This window comes from Lissotriton vulgaris, chromosome 1_2 (assembly GCF_964263255.1).
Source record: "Lissotriton vulgaris chromosome 1_2, aLisVul1.2, whole genome shotgun sequence".
In the NCBI taxonomy this organism is placed as follows: Eukaryota; Metazoa; Chordata; class Amphibia; order Caudata; family Salamandridae; genus Lissotriton; species Lissotriton vulgaris.
The window spans coordinates 314,149,108-314,162,659 of NC_141686.1; the positions used below are offsets into that span (position 1 = coordinate 314,149,108).

At 42.9% G+C, this 13,552-nt stretch overlaps 1 protein-coding gene across 2 annotated transcripts in view; it reads right to left on the bottom strand.

The window, feature by feature from the left end:
* Positions 1–13,552, bottom strand: part of CNOT12 (CCR4-NOT transcription complex subunit 12) — a 381,414-nt gene that overhangs the window by 184,792 nt on the left and 183,070 nt on the right. For both annotated transcript variants that reach the window (XR_015307571.1, XM_086953347.1), the window contains exon 3: positions 4,073–4,910. Coding sequence is in view for 1 of the 2 variants with exons in the window: in XM_086953347.1 (XP_086809473.1) it covers positions 4,073–4,910 (838 nt within the window). In the remaining variant the exon portion in view is untranslated. The remainder of the gene's footprint in view (positions 1–4,072; positions 4,911–13,552) is intronic.

The following is a 13,552-nucleotide window of genomic DNA, read 5'->3' on the forward strand; positions in this document are numbered from 1 at the left end:
TCCTGAGGGACCACACAATCTGGCACAAAGAGAATGAAACATTAGAGGCAAATTATCTAGAAAGAAGAAGGGGCTGACACAGAGAAATACAAAGACACCAAGAGAACAAACCCCAGAAGAGGTGATGGAAGCATCAGCGCCAAGAGACACAGACCCAGATTAAAATGCAAAAAGACATGAAGTCTGTAGCATCATGGGTAGGGTGACAGACATGCATGCAAGAGTACAAACTCATGTAATCCCAATGAGAGTGCATGTTCATGTAATCACAAAAGTGCATGCTAGTGTAATCACAATGAGAGTAGGTGCTCATGTAATCACGAGTGTGCATGCTAGTGTAATCACAATAAGAGTGCATGCTAGTATAATCACAATGAGAGTGCCTGCTAGTGTAATACCAATGAGAGTGCATGATCATGTAATACCAATGAGAGAGCATGATCATGTAATACAAATGAGAGTGCATGCTCATGTAATCACAAGAGTGCATGCTAGTGTAATCACAATAAGAGTGCATGCTAGTATAATCACAATGAGAGTGCCTGCTAGTGTAATACCAATGAGAGTGCATGATCATGTAATACCAATGAGAGTGCATGCTCATATAATACAAATGAGAGTGCATGCTCATGTAATCACAAGAGTGCATGCTAGTGTAATCACAACAAGAGTGCATGCTAGTGTAATCACAATGAGAGTGTATGCTAGTGTAATCACAATGAGAGTGCAGGCTCATGTAATACCAATGAGAGTGCATGCTCATGTAATGAAAATGAGAGTGCATGCTCATGTAATCAAAATGAGAGTACGTGCTCATGTAATCACGAGAGTACACGCTCATATAATCACAATAAGAGTGCATGCTCATGTAATCCCAATGAGAGTGCATGCTCATGTAATACAAATGAGAGTGCATGCTCATGTAATCACAAGAGTGCATGCTAGTGTAATCACAACAAGAGTGCATGCTAGTGTAATCACAATGAGAGTGTATGATAGCGTAATCACAATGAGAGTGCAGGCTCATGTAATACCAATGAGAGTGCATGCTCATGTAATCAAAATGAGAGTGCATGCTCATGTAATCAAAATGAGAGTATGTGCTCATGTAATCACGAGAGTACACGCTCATATAATCACAATAAGAGTGCATGCTCATGTAATCCCAATGAGAGTGCATGCTCATGTAATCCCAATGAGAGTGCATGCTCATGTAATCCCAATGAGAGTGCATGCTCATGTAATCCCAATGAGAGTGCATGCTAGTGTAATCACAATGAAAGTACATGCACTCATGGCCATATGAGCTGCAGGTGCTATTGCATTGAGACCCACATGGATTGACCTGTGCGCTGACATGTGTACACAGAGGTGCATGTGTGCAGCAACAAAGTGCCATGTTTTGAAATGTTTTTAGGGTTTATCATTAGTGCATCAATAATGACGGTTAAATGCATCTTCACACACAATTTCACACACAGACCGAATTAACCTGACTGCAGTTGAACTGATTTCTTATCATGTATAGAATAAGAGTTATTAACCTCTTGCGTGCTGATGACGAGCTGAGCTCGTCATGACCTCCGTGGAGCGCCCACGCGAGGATAATTCCCCTGCTGTGCTGGGTGTTCCATTGAGCGGGCGTGGCATGACGAGCTCAGCTCGTCATCAGCACAGCGCCACCGTGCTGCATGACGAGCCGAACTCGTCATCAGCACCGCGATGCAACCCCCCTTCCCCTAGGCCACATGTTTATGTAGAACTCCATTTTAAATAAGATGGTTGCCATTTCGTCACTCATTCCTGTTCCCTCCCTGCGCACATCTTGTCCTAACAAGCTCCGCAGAGCACATTCAAGATGACATGTAGTCGTTTATATTTCCACTGCTGTGAATCCTCTGCTTTCAAATGGACTTTTCCCGTCCCCTTTGACTTGTAACTTTTCTCGAGGTCCTACCGCTATGTTTACTAGCCTCATTGTTATGTGTTTCGTATTTTCTCAAACATCTCTGGGTGACATTAGCATAGAGTGTGTTGAATAATAATTAAACAAAAAGGGATGGAGCGTATGTGTTAAGGAAATTACGTTTATTATTCTTGTGTTCTGATTTGCAAAAGCAGGTATGCTCATGCTCACACCAGGATGGTCATGTGGAGTTTGCTCATATTCTATACAGGAGTTGACTAGAACAACTCCTTGATTTTGGGGGTGAGACAAAGATATTGAGTTTTTCTTGAAGCTGCTCTGGATGCTGCATGTTTTCCTGATTTTACTGTGCATTTGGAACTTTAAATACATTCTGATTTTTGCTTACTCTGTGTAACTCGGCTCCATATAGCCTTTATAGGATTTTCCTTGTATTGATTAGTTTTGAATTTTGTTCTATTATACCCTTTAACTTTCCTTGATCTAGAGCTCAATTATTGAGTGGTTCCATTACTTTTACGATTATTTTACTGTGCTAAATTGATGTTTGAGAAGATGCCTTGACATGCACACAAATCTGTGGGAGAACCATTGGAGGTAAACTTTGGGGTGTCTAAATTGTGATGTACAGTTTTGCTCCCACACATACTGTAGTGCTAGAGGCACTCTTGTGGTTTGACACCCGGTGATAACCTTTGACTATCATTATTTTAACGGACTTTAGTGTGTTATTTTATCCTACTCTGGATGTACTACGGTCCTGCACATGCCTTGCTTCTCTTTCTTGTAATCTTGCTGTCTTTCAGTGGGAGCTGTCATGGAGTAGAACAGTCTTGCCAAGAATGTAACGTGTAGGATGTGCATTTGAAAGCGTGAAAAGGAGTTGTGGAATGTACTTTTTGGTTTTGAAGTGCAGTGTTGTGGGCAGTGAGGCAAACATGTGCTCGGTATTGTACATTGAGAGATGAAGTGTGTGAATCTATATGCAGTTGTGCACAGTTGTGCATTGTGTTGTATGAGAATTATGAAGTTCTTACTAATGGCTTTGACATGGACTCAGGTCATCCTTTTTCCCTGGCTTTGCCTTGCTTCGGCTTTTCTGCGTGCACAGCAACACTTGCAAGTTGCTTGGGGTATTCACGTTCACGGTCTCTTTGTTTTTGTGAGGGATTGTTTATGTACTCTGAAATGCTTTGTGAGCTTCAGCAAGATAGAGGCTGGAACATGCGAGATTTGGGGAAAGGGACGTGAGAACTCCTTCCTGCCATGGGAATGCTTGCTTGGAACCTGGTCAGTTCTGGTAAGATTCCTCTGGCCCGGGGGGGGAGGGCTTTCTCAAACCTTTTAGTGTGTTTAAAGCTGAGGGTTGCTGACTCAGAAACCGGGAGATTGGAATCTGAGAGGGGGGTGACACGTCTACCTCAGAGTGGAACCCTGGTTGCTGAGGCTCTCAAACCCCGGCTGTTTTAACTTCCCCAGTCAGGAGTGGGTGAGATGCGGTGTTTGTACCAGGTGATGTATTGAGTTTTGATCATTGCCATTGTGATGTGAGCCAGTGGCTGTGATCATTTGATGTGTTGTCTTTGTGATGTGTGAGTGAGTGTGCTTTCTTTGTGTTCTATGAGTGAGTCAAGGTGCACCTCTAAAGTTCTCAATAGATCTATTCAGTGTATATATCTTTCTGATCTTTTGCAGGACGTCCAGTATATTTGCTTGAGTATTATTTCATATTATTTGCTGCCTGTTTATTGATCAGTGTTATTCATGCATTATATTTACTAAGTGTGTTATTATTGCTTGCATATAAACATATATATCTCTTTGTGTATTTGAATCTTGTGCATTTGACATCTGGGAAAGCCTTTCTGTTAGAGAGCATTGTGTAAAATAAAAACCCAACCTTATTCTAAGAGAGAGAGTCCTTGCATTTTGTAAAATAAAACCCTTTTCTAAAGGTGTTGTTTGTTTTGCGTTATGTCTTCTGCTTCACCTTGTGGATTGGGCTGCCGTGTGGAAGATTCTGTATTACCTGATAGGCTCAAGCAAGACATCTAAAAAATACAATCATTACGCATACACAATGAGTGTGTTGGAAAAGTACGAGGCAGTAATACCCAAGCAATTCTCTCAAACCATAACTCTCACCTCTCGCGCAGTGCTTTGCCTTCTACGAGACCATGTGATTGGCCTGCCGTGCCCAATGTAGCTGTCCCCTGAAACAGGGGGGAGGTAGGGGTCCCTGCTGCACTGGGGCTCACCAGTCCCTCTTCTTTTGGCCCATCGCTGGTGCTCGGGCTCCTCCGGAAGGAGGAGTAGGTTGTGGATCCAAAGCGGGAGCCCGCATCGAAGCTGACACTGCTCCTCTGCGCCCAGCTCCTCTCGGGGCCTGGAGCCGCCACTGTGCCTTTGTCCTCCTCCATTTTGGCAAGGATCTGGTCGACAGTGGTGCCCGGGAAGCGGCTTGGCTTGGGTGCCCCTAGTACAGGCTTCACTTTGAAGGATACAGCTGGCTTCTTGAGCACTGGCGGCCGGGGACCTTTGGCATCTGGACAGGGGACAGGCAGCTCCTTGGGGGCAGGTTCCACCCTTGCGCTGTCCACCTCAGTCTGCGCCACTAGGTTCGGTGTGACCTGGTGAGGCTCTGCAGCGCGGGGAGATGGCGAGGGTGGCAAGGGCACAGAGGCTTTGGACACTGATGCCAAGGTGCTGGAGCAAGCTTCATCCCCAGAGAGTGGCTCGGATGTCTGGCGCTTGAGTGTGAAAGATGGCCGCCGGATCCCGCCTCCACTGGGGGCCGCACCATAGGGCTTTGGGCCCGTCAAAAAGTTGATCTTTTCTGCGGACGGCACCTCAGAAATGGGCGATTTTGGGCTCCAAGGGATTGAAGGAGGGAACACCACCCCTGGATCCTGAGAAAGGGACTTGGAGAGGGGTTTCGGCAGAACTTTGGGTTTAGGCCTGAGAGCCGGCTTGGGGCGGTTCGCTGTGAAGAGAAGAGAGATAGAACTGCGGTTAATGACAGTGCATGGAACATGTGGGGTGTCTGCAAACTGTTATAGCAGGCATCTCAGAATATGTTGTAACATACACATCAGAATGTACAGTCATATTGCTATAAACACACATAGGCGAGTCTTATAAAACACTTCACCTGCAGCTGGCAAAAAGGCCTACAGGAGTAGGGATTGCCCATGTAAGTAAATGGGGCTTGCACAGGTAAGTAGGTGGGGCTTGCCCATGTAAGTAGGTGGGGCTTGCCCATGTAAGTAGGTGGGGCTTGTCCTTGTAAGTAGGTGGGGCTTACACATGTAAGTAGGTGAGGATTGCCCATGTAAGTAGGTGGGGCGTGCCCATGCAAGTAGGTGGGGCTTACACATGTAAGTAGGCGAGGCTTGCCCATGTAAGTAGGTGGAGCTTGCCCATGTAAGTAGGTGGGGCTTGCCCATGTAAGTAGGTGGGGCTTGCCCATGTAAGTAAGTGGAGCTTGCACATGTAAGTAGGTGGGGCGTGCCCATGCAAGTAGGTGGGGCTTGCACATGTAAGTAGGTGGGATTTGCATATGTAAGTAGGTGGGACTTGCACACGTTAGAAGGTGGAGCTTGCACATGTAAGTAGGTGGGGCTTGCACATGTAAGTAGGTGAGGTTTACCCATGTAAGTAGGTGAGGCTTACCCATGTAAGTAGGCGAGGTATGCCCATGTAAGTAGGCGAGACTTGCCCATGTAAGTAGGTGGGGCTTGCACATGTAAGTAGGCAAGGCTTGCCCATGTAAGTAGGCGGGGCTTGCACATGTAAGTAGGTGGAGCTTACACATGTAAGTAGGTCGGGCTTGCCCATGTAAGTAGGTGGGGCTTGCACATGTAGGTAGGTGAGGCTTGCACATGTAAGTAGGTGAGCCTTGCCCATGCAAGTAGGCAGGGCTTGCACATGTAAGTAGGTGGGGCTTGCCCATGTAAGTAGGCGCGGCTTGCACACGTAAGTAGGTGTGGTTTGCACATGTAAACGTGATCTAGTCGATCATCTAATTGCACCAGTCAGAAATGTACCCACAAATTCAACGAAACAAGTTTTACATTGAAACTGCATAAGAGTCACTCTTGATTCCAGGGAGCGGGAGTGGAGTATCACTCGGACTATTGTAACCGTAGAGAAAAACAAGCGTTCCCTTAAGAGGTCGATGATGGGACATGAAGGCGATCCCAACACCTGTGGCCATCTGAACGGCTCCTTACTGCTCCAGAGGAGGTCTCCTTTTAGGATAATGTATTACAGAAACATGGAAATACCCCTACTTTCCCTGCACCTTCCTCTCACACCTGTACTTCATGAATAACCATTGAATCTGAACTAAAATCCACAACCCTCTTTCAAATCTACCCAAAGATACCCAAGAACACTGCAGCAGGCAGGAACGCCTGCTGGCGTCTCAAAGGTGCTCTACGGCAAAATGAGATTGGAAGGATTCAGTTTCAGTTTGTTTATTTGATTTAGTTCTCTACTGAGAACAACACATTTTCTGATAACACATTTAAAATGTGTCAGTATACAGTAAATTTTTCAAAAGAAATGTAAAAAAGATTTTTTTAAAGAATTTAACCCCTTTCGTGCTCCGGTCGGCCATTAGCCGTCGCGAGCACTATAGCGCTGGTGCTGCGAACGGCCACTCCGCGGAACCGCCGCACTGCTGCGAAATAACGGTCGCGGTTAAGGTGTTAAACAGAGTGTGACAGACAAATTCATTTGGTGGGGATTTAAACAACAAAATCAAACTCTGCACTGATGTCCTATTATATCTGAATTGAATTAATCTTAAATGGCGTATTCTGGCCGCTACTACTATCGGATTCGGACAAATAAACAAAGATGCTTTAGATCTCGGTCAGTGAATTAAAAGGGAGTGTCCCAAGACATAAAAGTATAATACATCGCCGGCCTCCATGCCCTAAAGTAAAATGAATATAATGTTGTAATTGTTTATATTCAATTGACGCGGCATAAGGTTCGTAATGATGAAGTTTGGAGCAAAGTTTGATGTCCAAACTTAGCCTCGGCGTTAGATGTTTTAAAAAAGCTTTAGTTGTGCAGGCGTTCATGATTTCAAAAGTGCAATTGTGCAGTTTGATGCTTTTTTGTACTGTATAAAAAAAATTCTTAATAAAAATCTTTGAAATAAAAAAAAAAACAGTAGTCAGGTTTTGGCTAAAAATGTACTTTGTTGATTCCTGCTCGAACGTCTCAGTTTTGGAAGGACAAATTCTCACCTTCATTTTAGGGGAAATCAAATGGCTCTATAGGTGGACAGTGACTTTTGCTGCTGTGGACAAAGGCCAACCTGTGGCTGCCACCCAAGAGCATGTGTTGCCATCTGACCCTTTGGGGTGGGAGAGGCAGGTGGGCGGGGCCTCATCCTATACTCCATTGGCTGCTGGAGTTTGCAAACATTGGCTGTGCACACTGCAGAGGAATATCACTCTTGGATGCAGCTTGTTCCATCTCCTCTGTCATCATAAAAGGGCAGAAGGGAGGGGAGTGGGGGTCCCCTGATAGCCTTCCGGCTGAGCTTTAAACCAGGAAGTGTTTTCTGTCTAAAAATAAATAATACGAAAAAGCCTAAAAATTGTGTCCGAATTTTTCTTAAGGACAGACTGAAATCAAGGTGCCTTCTCTTGTACTCAGCTAAAAATTCCACGTAATGTGTAATAGTCCCTTTAAGAAAACCAAAACCACAGACACATGAACAACAAGAGCCCAGGTCTTCACCCTGACACCAACCAGGACGGTGCAGACTTGGAGACAGCCATGAAGGGTTCTCATGGGTGGAAGTCCTCTGCTTTTGTTTGTGTGACGTGACTGACCCTGACTACAGGTGATAAGGTGCCCGTGGCTAGTGGGGTGCCTCAGAACATGGCCTGTGGCTTGCCAGAGGACAGTGCCAACCAAACAACTCCTTTCAACAGAGACAAAGGGCTGAGCTGTGCCAGTGACAGGAAACCGCTAGCGATGACTGAAGAACCGAGCACTCCAGCCAGGGCTCACCGCGAAGCCACCGCGAGAAGCCAGAGCCAGTATTTCTGGTTTGACTTGACGCGGAGCCAGGAACCCAGACTCTAGAAGTGAGCCCTTTGGGGCGTCGCCGGGCGGTGGCAGGAACAGCCACTACCTCCGAGGGATTCAGGGTCAACTCTCTTTAGTCCCATGTCCCCCTTCAGAGCTTCAATGTTTGGATATGAGACCTCCAAAACTCAGCTCTGCCACATGGCTGAGCAAAGGAATGAAGTCTGAAAAACACCCAAACCTCTTCCTGGAGCAAACTTCCCACCGCGGCTCACACCGAGCCAACACAACACTGACTTATACTCATCAGAAGCAGCTGATGGTTCATTGCTTTCTCATACTGTCAATATTTGACTGCACTCAGGACCTGCCAAAGGTTTGTTTCTCTTTTTCCACGCAGGTCCTGTGTAGGAACCCGCCCAAACCTGGACTTAAAGCCGAGGTCGCGAGATAACCTGGGATCGGAGTAGTTGGAAAGAGAACATTTGACCCAGGCCAGGTCAAGGAGGGGGGGGGGGGGGGACAGCTGTCCTGGTGGCTTCAGAATGGACAACTTGGAAGCTGTGCACAGATCTGTGTGGACTTTGCCAGCCTATGAGAGGGTCCATGCCCACTGCCTTCTGCAGGGCCAGCACCCCCCGCCCCCCTTGCACCAGTCCTGTAGGGTTCACTCAGCGTTCATCTTTCCCTTGTAACCTCAGTGCGTTCTGTTGAAGGTGAACTCGCGTCGCTACAATCACAGCACTCCCTGAACACCTGCCCAGCCGCCCTGGATTATCTTGTTTTTGCCTTTTCAGAGATTCCAGCAGATAAGCAAAGCTTTCAAGTGTCCCCTAGGACATCCTTGTCCACAGGGACTTTTATCCACACCAGCCCCCCTCTCCGGAGCATGCCCCCCCCCCACACTTTATTCCACCCACTGCTGTAGCATTGTTCAGTGTTAAAGGGTCTTACTCCCAATTACCATCATGGCAGTCAGGTTCAGAAGCAAATTACAAATTGGCAACAAAAATGTGCTCTAATCCAGCCAATCACAACCATTACATTTCATTAATAGGATAGACTTGTGAGATTAAACAGAAGAGATATACATAGGTTAAACAGAAGAGCTATACATAGGTTAAACAGAAGAGATATACATAGGTTAAACATAGATTAAACAGAAGAGATATACATAGGTTAAACAGAAGAGCTATACATAGGTTAAACAGAAGAGCTATACATAGGTTAAACATAGATTAAACAGAAGAGCTATACATAGGTTAAACAGAAGAGCTATACATAGGTTAAACAGAAGAGCTATACATAGGTTAAACATAGATTAAACAGAAGAGCTATACATAGGTTAAACAGAAGAGCTATACATAGGTTAAACAGAAGAGCTATACATAGGTTAAACAGAAGAGCTATACATAGGTTAAACAGAAGAGCTATACATAGGTTAAACAGAAGAGCTATACATAGGTTAAACATAGATTAAACAGAAGAGCTATACATAGGTTAAACAGAAGAGCTATACATAGGTTAAACAGAAGAGCTATACATAGGTTAAACATAGATTAAACAGAAGAGCTATACATAGGTTAAACAGAAGAGCTATACATAGGTTAAACAGAAGAGCTATACATAGGTTAAACAGAAGAGCTATACATAGGTTAAACAGAAGAGCTATACATAGGTTAAACAGAAGAGCTATACATAGGTTAAACATAGATTAAACAGAAGAGCTATACATAGGTTAAACAGAAGAGCTATACATAGGTTAAACAGAAGAGCTATACATAGGTTAAACATAGATTAAACAGAAGAGCTATACATAGGTTAAACAGAAGAGCTATACATAGGTTAAACAGAAGAGCTATACATAGGTTAAACAGAAGAGCTATACATAGGTTAAACAGAAGAGCTATACATAGGTTAAACATAGATTAAACAGAAGAGCTATACATAGGTTAAACAGAAGAGCTATACATAGGTTAAACAGAAGAGATATACATAGGTTAAACAGAAGAGATATACATAGGTTAAACAGAAGAGCTATACATAGGTTAAACAGAAGAGCTATACATAGGTTAAACAGAAGAGCTATACATAGGTTAAACATAGATTAAACAGAAGAGCTATACATAGGTTAAACAGAAGAGCTATACATAGGTTAAACAGAAGAGATATACATAGGTTAAACAGAAGAGCTATACATAGGTTAAACAGAAGAGCTATACATAGGTTAAACAGAAGAGCTATACATAGGTTAAACATAGATTAAACAGAAGAGCTATACATAGGTTAAACAGAAGAGCTATACATAGGTTAAACAGAAGAGCTATACATAGGTTAAACAGAAGAGCTATACATAGGTTAAACAGAAGAGCTATACATAGGTTAAACAGAAGAGCTATACATAGGTTAAACATAGATTAAACAGAAGAGCTATACATAGGTTAAACAGAAGAGCTATACATAGGTTAAACATAGATTAAACAGAAGAGCTATACATAGGTTAAACAGAAGAGCTATACATAGGTTAAACAGAAGAGCTATACATAGGTTAAACAGAAGAGCTATACATAGGTTAAACAGAAGAGATATACATAGGTTAAACAGAAGAGCTATACATAGGTTAAACATAGGTTAAACAGAAGAGCTATACATAGGTTAAACAGAAGAGCTATACATAGGTTAAACAGAAGAGCTATACATAGGTTAAACATAGATTAAACAGAAGAGCTATACATAGGTTAAACAGAAGAGCTATACATAGGTTAAACATAGATTAAACAGAAGAGCTATACATAGGTTAAACAGAAGAGCTATACATAGGTTAAACAGAAGAGCTATACATAGGTTGAACAGAAGAGCTATACATAGGTTAAACAGAAGAGCTATACATAGGTTAAACATAGGTTAAACAGAAGAGCTATACATAGGTTAAACAGAAGAGATATACATAGGTTAAACAGAAGAGATATACATAGGTTAAACAGAAGAGCTATACATAGGTTAAACAGAAGAGCTATACATAGGTTAAACATAGGTTAAACAGAAGAGCTATACATAGGTTAAACAGAAGAGATATACATAGGTTAAACAGAAGAGCTATACATAGGTTAAACAGAAGAGCTATACATAGGTTAAACAGAAGAGCTATACATAGGTTAAACATAGGTTAAACAGAAGAGCTATACATAGGTTAAACAGAAGAGCTATACATAGGTTAAACAGAAGAGCTATACATAGGTTAAACAGAAGAGCTATACATAGGTTAAACATAGGTTAAACAGAAGAGCTATACATAGGTTAAACAGAAGAGCTATACATAGGTTAAACAGAAGAGCTATACATAGGTTAAACATAGGTTAAACAGAAGAGCTATACATAGGTTAAACAGAAGAGCTATACATAGGTTAAACATAGGTTAAACAGAAGAGCTATACATAGGTTAAACAGAAGAGCTATACATAGGTTAAACAGAAGAGCTATACATAGGTTAAACAGAAGAGATATACATAGGTGTTGACCCTTGACATCTCGCTCTTAAAAGCTAATATCTTGAAAAGTACTGAACAGATTTATATCAAAGAAAGAAAAAAAAGCCCAGGCTCTGAGTAAAGAGATACTCTTATGCAAACGTTGCTGTAAATCCATTCAGCTGGTTAGGTTATAGACAACAGCAACATTTCCTATAGGATGTGAAATCACTCATCTTACCAGCCCCTGAACTGGTTTCCCGTTGATGGATCTTCACGGAACGTGGCACGTCAGAACATAGCTGACGCAGTTCACGAACAGCCAAGGCTTGTGCAAACCAAGTTCTGGCATGCCACGTTTCATGAAGATCCATCAAAGGGGAAAAAACGTAAAGGGGCTGGTAAAATGAATGATTTCCCTTCCGATAGGAAGATTTGCTCATAAGTATATATATTTATGTATATTCCTACAAAGAGTGCAGTACAGGAGGAGCTGGGTTACTGATACACTGCTGTAACAAAAGAGCCCATACACCGCTGATGCATTGCGACCCTACATGGTCTTGATCGCGGCACAAGGGATGGTCCTTTTCTTATCGCCTATAAATATCCTCCCATATTCAATTATGTTGAATGGTGAGTCCTAGAGATGGTAAGCGGCTCAAAATGAAAAAGTATACTACAATGGCCTTGGAAACTACCCACACTTGTCACTCTATTATCGTGGTAACGCAGATGAGCAATTTTCTTCTTCCGCCACAGTGGGTTTAATGTAATGTTTCTTGACATAATGAAGTATTGTCTTAATTGTGTCCCAAATTACTTCATTGATGAAGTTCATGCATGGTCTCGACTCTAGTCACGTACAGCTAGTACTTTGTGCATCTTTTTTATCGTATGATCAGAACACACGTGGACTTGACCCCGGTCTTGTGTGACTTACAGCTAGTAAGTACTCTATGTATCGCTTGCATAGTATGATCAGAACATGCGTGGACTTGATTCAATTTTTGAAGAAAAGGAGCGTGTAAAAGTCCATCCTTGATTTGTTTTGCCAAAAATCAAAGAATAATACAGTTCATTCCTTAATTATCACCAGTCCAATTAAAAAATAATCCCTTGGGAGACTGTGTTTCTTAATGGATCCAAAAATGTTATCCAATCTAGGGTTTTCATCAAAAGCAGTCAACGCAGCCCGGCCAACACGTTTCGTCCCTACGGACTTCATCAGGGCTCAATATCACGCTTCAGTCAGAAGACTCCATTAATTCCTCTGTTGTGTCTATCAAGGTACATCGCAATTCACATAAATGTTTCATATCCTGTTCTCATTGATCGCATGCTGTCAGTCCTAACAACGTGTCTATGGAGACCTCCTGACTGCTGCTCATGCGTGGACGTGACTCTGGTCACATATAGCTAGTAAGTACTCTATATATCTCTTGTATAGTATGATCAGAACATGTGTTGTCTTGACTCCGGTCATGTACAGCTAGTAAATACTCTACATATCTCTTGCATAGTATGATCAGAACATGTGTGGACGTCATGTGCAGCTAGCACGTTATGAGTCTTTTGAATAGTATGATCAGAGCTGACCCCTGTTTGCGCATTTCATTGTGAAACATCATGATTTATCTGTCCTTACATTAACCGACACTCAAAGTAAGACTCTTTGCACACTCAATTTTCACTTTGTCGTGTGCCTGAGATTAGTCTCAACCCTGACAGTACAGTCTCCACGTGAACCTAGAAGAGCAGTATTTGATGCCCGGCTATACACGTCGGCAGGTACCAGCCCACCAGGAGCGGGCATGCTCTCCGCCCATCCTTCACTCACCAGGTGACTCACGACAATCTGTGTGGGACTTTAAGAAGAGCAGTAACTCGTCGTAGGTTCTAGACAACACAACTAGGTAGGTAAGCCACCACAGATATCTGTTCTCAGAGAGTATGTAGCACTTGCACATTACCAAGTAAAGTGTCCTGATTTTTCATCCTATTAAAATATGTGTTTCCATCACAGTTCAGAATTACACTGAAGCGCTTCATTTCTGCTTTCCTGACTGCGGATAGATTTTGAAATATATGTACAGTTATTTAT